The 10,095-nt window shown below is 36.4% G+C and overlaps 1 protein-coding gene across 1 annotated transcript in view; it reads left to right on the top strand.

Moving 5' to 3' along the window:
* Positions 1-2,839: 2,839 nt before the first annotated feature.
* Positions 2,840-10,095, top strand: part of VWDE (von Willebrand factor D and EGF domains) — a 73,904-nt gene continuing 66,648 nt past the window's right edge. Inside the window, 1 exon segment of the mRNA XM_039256396.1 lies at positions 2,840-2,906. Coding sequence (XP_039112327.1) covers positions 2,840-2,906 — 67 coding nt within the window.

The raw sequence follows: 10,095 nt of genomic DNA, 5'->3' as shown, positions 1-10,095 counted from the left end.
TACGCTGTCATAAGGCAACACTGAGAAACTATGCACCTTTATATAATAACAAGATACAAGAAAAAGTATAATTATGTGGTATTGCACCTTTGTTTTATTAACCGTAAACTATTATATACATTCATTTTAGTTACTCTGTGCCAGAACCTAAGTGCTTTATCTTCAGATTCCTCCTCCACACCATTCCTCACGCATATATACACTTTTGTTTCTTAAACTCTGTGGAGTATCATCATTGCCATTGTACAGAAAAATGAGATTAAAAGAGGTTAAGTGTGATGTCCAAGGTTACACAGCCAGTAAATAGGTAGCAGATGTAAGATTACAGCCCAGGTGTCCTGACCCTCAGGTTTGTGCACTTAATAGCTGTATCTTTCTCCCCCCTGACTTTGGGGGTTTTACCCAGACAAGTTCATCATCATTTTGCAAAAGAACCTGACAAGGGTGGAGTTATTTTCTTTTCAAAAAAAAATCTTCATTTGAAAGTTTCTCTTGATGGGCTTTTTTCTTCATTCAAGTTTTATTGTACTTATTAACTCTTGGCTTCATTTCATCTTCCCTCAGATATTCTGTATTATTTCTCTCTCTTGGTGATATCTATTGCATTTTACTAGTGTCATTGATATGCACAATAAGGATACCATGTATCCATTGTTTTTTTTTCTCCTTTACAAAAATAAAGTTAAAATTATTTGAATCTTATACCAATTTTTGATGAACTTCGCCAAATACATATGAAGACATTGTTTTTATTACTGTATTATTGCTGTATTTTATTATTGTTTTTCCACAATCTTTTAACTAATTTTATTTAGTATCTTTTTGCAGAACCATACCAGTTCAAGTAAATGTTCCATTGAGATTTGAAAAACAATTCTTAAGTTCACTTTTCTTCCCATCTTAACTCATGTATATCAAGGAAATTTGGTTCTTTGTTAACAAGTCTATTGTAAACTCATAAAATGGTATTCATCAGTCAAAACCTGAAGGGAAAAATAGGATCCACTGTACTTTAAATTGTATAATCAGTGTTTGTTGGAAATTAGGTAAGTAATATCCTCCTAGAAAGTATAAAAGTTAATTGCATTTCTACACATATTGCTGGACAAAAAAAAATTATAAAAAGCCTGTTACCATTTAATCTTAATTATAGCCGTTACTTTATTCCTGGTTATTTCACAAAAAGTCCGAGACAATTGATGTTTACTTTTCTGTTACGGTTTTACTAGGGCTTAGTAAGCTGAAACAAAAAGACATACATTAAAAAAAATCTCTGGGTTTTCATTCTGCTCACCTTAAACTATTCTTCCATAATTAAACTCGAAGATGAATATCATCTGTCCAACCCCATCAAAGAGTTATATTTCATTTTTTGTTTTACATTGGGTGCCTTCATTGCATGTAAAAGGGAGCTACATGTATACCCCAAAGATTTTTTTTCCCCAAAAAGTAAGTAAGTTAATACTTACACTTTTGGAAACAGGTTTAAAAAATTTTTATTGTAATCTCTCTTTTAAATAAAAAAATATATAAACTGTTTTCAGAATAACTTCTTTATGCATTTGGGCATCCCCTGCCTTTATCACTATGCCTCATCCAAGCCTCAGTCTTCCAAATCAATAGATGGAATTGTGACCTGAATCCTGGAGCCCATCAGGAGCTTGGAACTACCTTCTCTTGACCAGTGTCTTCTTTCTTCTCAAATACCGTCTCTGAGGGCAAAGTGCCAGGTGATGGATGAGCTTCTTGAGAGAATGGAGACTGCCAAAGAAAAACTAGGGAAGTGAAGTTTCATTTAATGACATGGAAGGATGCAGAATCAGGGTGCCTGGGTGCCACAGTCATTGAAGTGTCCAGTTGATCTCAGCTCAGGTCTTGAGCTCAGGGCTATGAGTACTGCATTGTGGAGCCTAACTACAGAAAAAAAAAAAAAATCATTTTTATAAAGGTGGGGGGCCTGCTTCCTCTGCAGACCCAACCACACATGTGAAGATAACTTCACATTGGATACCACCCACAAGGCCACCTTGGGAATCATGTGACCATATGTTGAAAGATCCTGAGTCACTGGATCACCACTGAACACCTGAAAGAATTTTGAGATCACCAGCAATGACAATAGCTAACTCCACGTATTTGAAAGTTTCAATGTCCTCCCTCCCACTTCTTAAAACTGTCTTAGAAGCAGAGGAAGAAAGCTACCAGTGTTGCACCATTAATCTCCACTCTCGCCTCCCATCCTCCATCACTGAGGCCTCAGGTGGCAGGAGCAATTTCTGAAAAGCATGTGCTCCTTTCGGGGGCAAACCACCACCCCCAATTATGAGTTTAAGAATCCATCTACAGGTATAACTAAGGACACTGCCCCTTCCAACAGACTCTCGCAAAGCTGCTTTCATTGGAGATCCATCTGAACAATTTCTAGGATTATCAGCTTTTGTTAAAGTATGTGTTAAAACGGCGAGACTCGAGTTGCCAGGCCAGATCCTGTGAGCTTGCGCCTGGATGTGCGACTGCCCTTGAGATCCAAGGTGGTGGGTGTGCCGCGGCGTGGGTGCCAAGGCCTGGTATCCCTGGGGGAAAGGTGGGTGTGGCTTTCCGCCGGGCGGGCGGGGCTTCTGTGGAAGAAGAGTGGCGACCGAGGCGCTGCCCGAAACACTAGCGTCTGTGTCCCAGGAAAGGACGGCTGATCCACCGAGCGAGGACACGCTGCGTCCCTGAAGACTGAGCAGGAACGGACCGGGAAAGTCCTGTGATAGGAAGGCTGAGGTGTCCGCATCCTGCTTGCACCCACGGCCCGGGCTCTGCGACACCTTGGACCCCAACTGCGGCAGCAGCGATGCTTGGCCGAGTCTGGGCTCTGGCGCTGGCGCTGATGCTCCTGCCCCCGGGGCAAGGTTGGCGAGGTAGGGCGCGGACGGATGGGAGCGTCGGGGGCACACCGGGGCCTTAGGGAGAAGGGGGCTGACTTCCTGGATGACTCCAGAGCGTCTTTGTGCACCCTATGGCCGTGTCTGATACTTGTCCCTCGCCGACCTCCGCCCTCCCCTACTGCGGTCTTTGAATGGTCAAGGTGTAGCCCTTCGGCTCTGCGTTATTTCTTCGTGCTGTCTTGTCGCCTCCTCTTCTCCCTCTCTAGGACCCTCAGTCCTGTTACTGTTCCTCTGTTTTCTTTCCCGCTGACATCCTGCTCCTTAAGGTTTCTAATTTACCGTAAGAAACTTTTGCTGGATTGGCCAGGCATCCTAGCGAAGTGGAACCGAATTTTCTGAAAGGAGTTCAGTTCCAAACTGCTGGACATCTACCACACTCCCACCCCATCGCTGGAAATAAGTAATTGATGAACATTTTATCTCTACAATAAATAAGTTCAGTTGTGTGTATGATATTTTAGTATATCTGTTAGGATCCCTCTTGCTCTGTGGTAGAAGAGATCTCTCCGAAAAGAAGAGCGCCACTCCTGCATCTTTAATCCATGACAAAGAGAATAGTCTACAATACAGGGAAGTTAAAACAAAACGTTAGTTAGCTCTTCCTGGTTGTTTTCTTTTTTGTGGGCGTATAGATGGGAATATTAAATGAAAGTGACTTATATTGTAAATTTCCTTATATTTTTCAGAAATAAATCTGATCTTTGTATATCTGCTCCTTGAAAAAAATAACATTTATAATTGCTTAGGATATAATTTTGTCTTCTTATCATCTATTTTACTAAGGTAAATTTGCTCTGTAAAAAGAGGAGGGGGAAGAGAAAGAGCCTTCCTGTGTAAAACTTTAAAAAGAATATTAAAACACAATATATTATTTCCAGAAATACTTTAACAAGGTATCATTAGTCTATACCTTCTTTAATTTGCTTACAGAGTCACTAGATCTTCATGAAGAACTGTTAAACATGCATAGCATTAAATATGCATTTATTATAGTTAGATAAAATATTTCCAGAAAAATAACTAATATTTATAGGGAGAATTTGCTTCAATGTTTGCTATACAGCACAGAACCCCTTCTTGCCTTTATATAACAGCTTTATAATTTCTCTACTGGGGGCAAATATTAACCCTTACCAAGTTCTAAACTCACATCTTGGTAAAGTTGATAACTTTTTTTATATTTAATAAAGATAGAAGGAGAGAGGAATAGAAAAAATTAAGTTTTTTTTTCAAACAGCTTTATTGAAATACAGTTCATTATACCATACTCATTTACAGTGTAGTTATTGCAGTGTACAGTGGTCTGGTTTTTTAGTATATTCACAGATATGTGCAACCACTACAGTCAATTATAGAACATATTTATCACCTCAAAAAGAAATACTGTACTCTAGCTTTCTATCCCCTATTGCCTCCATTACCCTCTCACCTTTGCAACGATAAGCAGTCTCTGATCTGTTTTCTGTTCTATGGATTTGCTTATTCTGGATATTTTATATAAATGTCATATAACAGGCTGCCTTTTTTTAAATATATATATATATTTATTTATTTCTAGGAGAGAGAGAGACAGCGTGAGCAGGGGAGGGTCAGAGAGAGAGGGAGACACAGACTCTGAAATAGGCTCCAGGCTCTGAGCTGGCAGTCAGCACAGAGCCCGACGCGGGGCTCGAACCCACGAACCGTGAGATCATGACCTAAGCGAAAGTCGGACGCTTAACCGACTAAGCCACCCAGGCACCCCAACAGGCTGCCTTTTTGACTGACTTTATGTTTTATGCATTATGCTTTCCAGGTTCATTTATGTTGTATAGTATTTAGTACTTTATCTCTTCTTATGGTGAAATAATTTTCCATTCTAAGTATTTACCACATTTTGTACGTGCATTCATCAGTTGATGAACATTTGAGGTGTTTCCACCTTTGGGCCATTTTTTAAAGTTTTTATTAATTTATTTTGAGAGAGAGAGAGAGAGAGTGAGTTGGGGAGGGGCAGAGAGAGAGAGAGACTCCCAAGCAGGCTCCACATCATTAGCATGGAGCCCGACTAGGAATGCTCAAACTCTAGAAATGTGAGATTATGACCTGAGCCAAAATCAAGAGCTGGACGCTTTACTGACTGAGCCACCCAGGCTTATACATAATACTACTGTGAACATCCTGGTACAAGCTTTTGTATGAACATGTTTTCATTTCTCTTAGGCATAGATATACCTAGAAGTGGAATTACTGGATTCTGGAGTAATTCTGTTTAACCTTTTGAGGAACAGCTAGTTCCAAAGTGGCTGCACGTTTTATACTCCCATAGAAGTCTTATGAGTGTTCTAATTCATCCATCTCCTTGTTGACATTGAGATTTTGATTTTAGCCATCCTATTTGTATGAAGTGTCATTTCTTTGTGCTTTGATATGTGTTTTCATGGTGGCTAATGATGGCAAGCATTTTTTCATGTGTTTATTGGATACTTGTATATCTTCTTTGAAGAAACATTACTCAGATGCTTTGCCAGTGAGTTGTATGAGTTATTTATGTATTATAGATACAGTTCTCTTACCAGATATGCGATTTGCAATGTTTTCCCCATTCTCTGCATTGTCTTTTCACTTTCTTGATAATGTCTTTTGAAGCACAGAAGTTCTTAATTTTAATGAAATCCAATTTATCTATGTTTTTTCTGTTGCTTATGCTTTGTTGTCATTCTTGGAATCTATTGCCAAATCTAAAGTCATGGAGATTTACCCCAGTGTTTTTTAAAGAGTTTTATAGGTACATCTCTTGTATTTTTGGTCTTTGATAATACATTTTGAGTTCATTTTTATATATGGTACAACATGAGGGTCCAAGTTTATTCTTTTGCATATGAATATCCAATTTTCCCAGAGCCATTTGTTGAAAAAACTGTTCTTTCCCATTAAATGATCTTAGCACCCATGCTAAAAATGTGTTGAAAACCATAGATAGATACATGGATTTATTTCTGGACTCTCAACATTATTCATTGATCTATGCTTATTCTTATGTCAGTGCTATGCTGTTTAGATTGCTGATGCTTTGTAGTAAATTATAAAATAGGAAAATATGATTCCTCCTGTTTTGTTTTTCTTTTTTTAAGACAAGTTTAGCTATTCTGGGTCTCTTGAAATTCTGTATGAATTTCAAATTAGTTTGCCCATTTCTACAAAGGAGTCGCTTGGTATTCTGATAGGGATTTGATGGACCTTCTTGCTAATTTGGGGCAATTGCAGTCTTAACAACATTACATCTTCTGATCTAGGAATGTGGATGTATTTCCATTTACATAGATCTCTAATTCCTTTCAACAATGTTTTGTGATATTTAGAGCATAAGTTTGTACTGTTTTGTTGAATTTATCCCTAGCTATTTTGTTCTTTTGAAGCTATGTAAGTGAAAGGTTTTAAAGGTTATTTATTTATTTTAAGAGAACAAGAACATGCATCCATGTGACCAGAGAATGGGCAGATAGAGAGGGAGAGAGAGAATCCCAAGCCGGCTGCACTCTCAATGCAGAGCTCAAAGTAGTGCTCGATATGGGAATCAGTCTCATGAACCGTGAGATCATGACCTGGGCCAAAATCAAGAGTCAGATGCATAACTGACTGAACCACCTAGGTGCCCCAAAATCATTTTTAAAATTTCATATTCACTCTTTTCTTTGCACATATATAGGATTATAATTAAATTTTGTATCCTGAAATATTTCTAAATGTGTTCATTGTAATTTTTGTGTGTGTGGATTTCTTAGGAATTTTTACATAAAAGATCATGTCATCTGTGAATAGAGATAGTTTTGCTTCTTTTCCAATCTGGATAACATTTACTTATTTATTTTGCCTAATTGTCATAGGTAGAACCTGAAGTGCCATATTGAATAGAAGCAGTGAGAGCAGGCATTCTTAACCTTCTTGAGAAAGTATCCAGTCTTTCTTCAATATAATGTAAGCTGTAGGGTTTTTTTTTTTTTTTTTTTTGTAGATTCTCTTTATCAGGTGGAGAACTCACATTCTATTCCTAGTCTTCATACACACACACACACACACACACACACACACACACAGGGTGTTAGATTTTTCTCCAATGAGTTTTTCTAGATATTGAAAAGCATTTGTGGATTTTTATTTTTTTATTCTATCAATATGGTATATTATGTTGATTAATTTTTAGGTAAATTAACCTTGCACAGTTGGTTGAAATTCTACTTTTCATGGTTTATAATTCTTTGTTTAATTTCTGGGTTCATGTTGCTAATATTTTGCTGAGGACACTTGCATCCATATTCAAAAGATACATTGGTCTGCAGTCTTCTTTTCTTTGGACATCTTTTCTCTGGTTTTGGTGTCAGTAATACTGGGCTCATAGAATGAGTCTGGAAGTGTTCCATCCTTTTAATTTTTTGTTTAAATTTATTTATTTTAAACAGAGAGAGTGAGCAAAGGAGAGAGGCAGAGGGAGGGAGAGAGGGAAAGAGGAAGACAGAGAGAAAGGGAGAGAGGGAGGGAGGGGGGAGGGAGAGAGAGAGAGAGAGTATCCTAAAACAGGCTCTACACTCAGCGTGGAGCAGGATTCGGGGCTTGATCCCACAACCCTGGGATCTTGACCTGAGCCAAAATCAAGAGTTGGATGCTCAACTGACTGAGCCCCCCAGGTGCCCCTAGGGTTCCGTCCTTATATATTATTTGGGAGTGTTTGTAAAGAAATGGTATTATTCCTTAAACATTTGATAGAATGCAGCATTGATGCCATCTGAATCTGATCTTTTCTTTACGCATGTGTTGTGTTGTATTTTTTTTAACTCAGTATTTGTACGTGATATAAATCTATTTGGATTGTTTATTTCTACTTGAGTCAATTTTGTTGTCTTTTTAGGAATTTTCCAGTCTCATCTATGTGATCCAATTTATTGACGTATAATATAATAATATTCCTTAATAAGTTCTGTAGTGGTGTCTCCTATTTTATTTCAGATTCTGGCAGCTGAGTCTTTTTGTTCTCAGTTTAGTTAGAGACAGGCCAATTGTGTTGATTTTTTTTCAGAGGGCTAGCTTTTGATTTCATTGATTTTCCCCATTGTTTTTCTATTCTCAATTTCATTAATTTCCTCTCTATCTTTAAAATTTCCTTCCTTCTGCTTCCTTTAGATGTAGTATGCTCTTCTTTTTCTGTTGTCTTAAGGTACGAGGTTAGTTTATTACACTGTGATCTTATTCTTATCTAATGTAAGGATATATGTCTATAGATTTCCATCTAAGTACTACTTTGACAGCATCTCATGAATTTTGGTATACTGTTTCTGTTTTAATCTTCTCAATGTATTTTCTCATTTCCCTCTCAATTTCTTTTTTGACTCATCAATATCTGGGTTGTTTAGTTTCCACATATTTGTAAGCTAATTAAATTTATTTTCACTGTCAATTTATAATTTAATTCCATTGTGATCACAGAACATACTTTGCATGACTTCTAAATTTTTTTTGTAATTTATTGAGGTTTATCTTGTGGTCTGGTGTATTGTTTATCCAGGACAGTGTTCCATATGCACTTCAGAAGAACTTATATTTGCTGGTTTTGGCAGGTGTGTCAAAATGTCTTTTAGGTCATTTGATGAGTTGGTTTATAGTATTGCTCTAGCTCTATTTCTTTGTTGATCTTCTGTATTTTTGTATTCATATTGAAAGTGGAATATTGAAGTCCCCAACTACTACTGTTAAGTATGTATCTTTTCCTTCTGTTTCTATCAGGTTTTACTTGGTATATTTTCATGTTCTCTTTTTAGGGGTGTGTGTGTGTGTGTGTGTGTTTGAATATTTTCCCCATGGATTGAACCTTTTGTCACTACAAAATGCCCTTCCTTATCTCTGGTAACATTTTTGAAGACTTTTTTGGTCTGATATTAATATAGCCAATCTAGTTTTCTTGTGGTTGCTGTTTGCATGATATTTACCATACTTTTGCTTTCAATCTATTTGTATTCTTTATAAGAAGTGTTCAGTTTTTCTGTTGACATACAAAGAAGGGCAAAGTAAAGGGATACACTTTCTATTTGACCTTGCTTTTCAGCCTTTTGTGTTGTTGCAGAACTCATAGTCATATTTGGAATATCAAAAGCTTTAGGGAAGCTAGAAAATTTTCAAAAATTCATCAATATTTCAAATTCCCATAGGGCAATATACCAAAGGTTTTATAATTATAAAATCAAATATTATGAAATCCCTGTTTTCAGGCTTTATGCCTGTTTATCTCTTAAAAATACAGTGATTTATCTAGTTTCTTAACATATTTGTTTGTCTACTAGTTATGGATCTTAAAGAATCCTAGCCATTGTGCTAAACTAGAAAACAATCTACTACAGATTATGTTTTATTTACAAATAAAACTAGGAAACTCTTTCATACTGTATCATTATGTATCTATTCTTTATAATGACATAGTCTCAACACATTCTCCTATCTTACTTGAAATCCAGACAGTGCAGATCCTATTTTATGCTGTCTCACTTATTTGAATCATATGGGAATTCAAATAAACGAGTATGTCAATTTAGGTGAATATTTTATATGTACTTTTTTTATGAGGAAAAAGTTATATTGGAAGTTTGCTAGAAAGCTTAACATATCATTCATATCATGGGTTTGTAGAGCTATTAGTATTTGAGGAGCTGAGTCCCCAAATTTCCAAATGGGAGCCATAACTATCCTCATAATTCTCATTTAGTTAATTGTGCACTGCATTCTGAAGTTAAAGCTGTCAGATTTTTTAAGAGTGTGGCTTGTTCATTATTAATAAGATTTTAAATTTTTCTGCAGAGACCTGGAACATTTTTAAAAAGACAAGTAGATTTTTAGAAAAAAATGAAATGAGTAATACAAAAATATGAATTATTATTAATTATATTACTTAAGAATTTCCCCTAAAATAAATATTAAGTAAAAATAAATAAATGTTTAACAATTTCTGTGTAAATATTTTATAGTTCCTTAGTATTGCTGATGTTACACTGTGATTGGTACTACATTTATTACATCTTTAGCTTTGGACTAGAAAACAGTTATTCAAAGTGTAAAATCAGAGGAAATGTGAGAGCTACAGAAGCACTTAGAAAGAAGAAATGCTGCACAGAATAAAGATGGACTTAGTGACTTTTTC

Source organism: Hyaena hyaena, unplaced genomic scaffold (genome assembly GCF_003009895.1).
Source record: "Hyaena hyaena isolate Hyena2069 unplaced genomic scaffold, ASM300989v1 scaffold_569, whole genome shotgun sequence".
Classification (NCBI taxonomy): Eukaryota; Metazoa; Chordata; class Mammalia; order Carnivora; family Hyaenidae; genus Hyaena; species Hyaena hyaena.
This window is presented reverse-complemented; position numbering and strand designations above follow the sequence as displayed.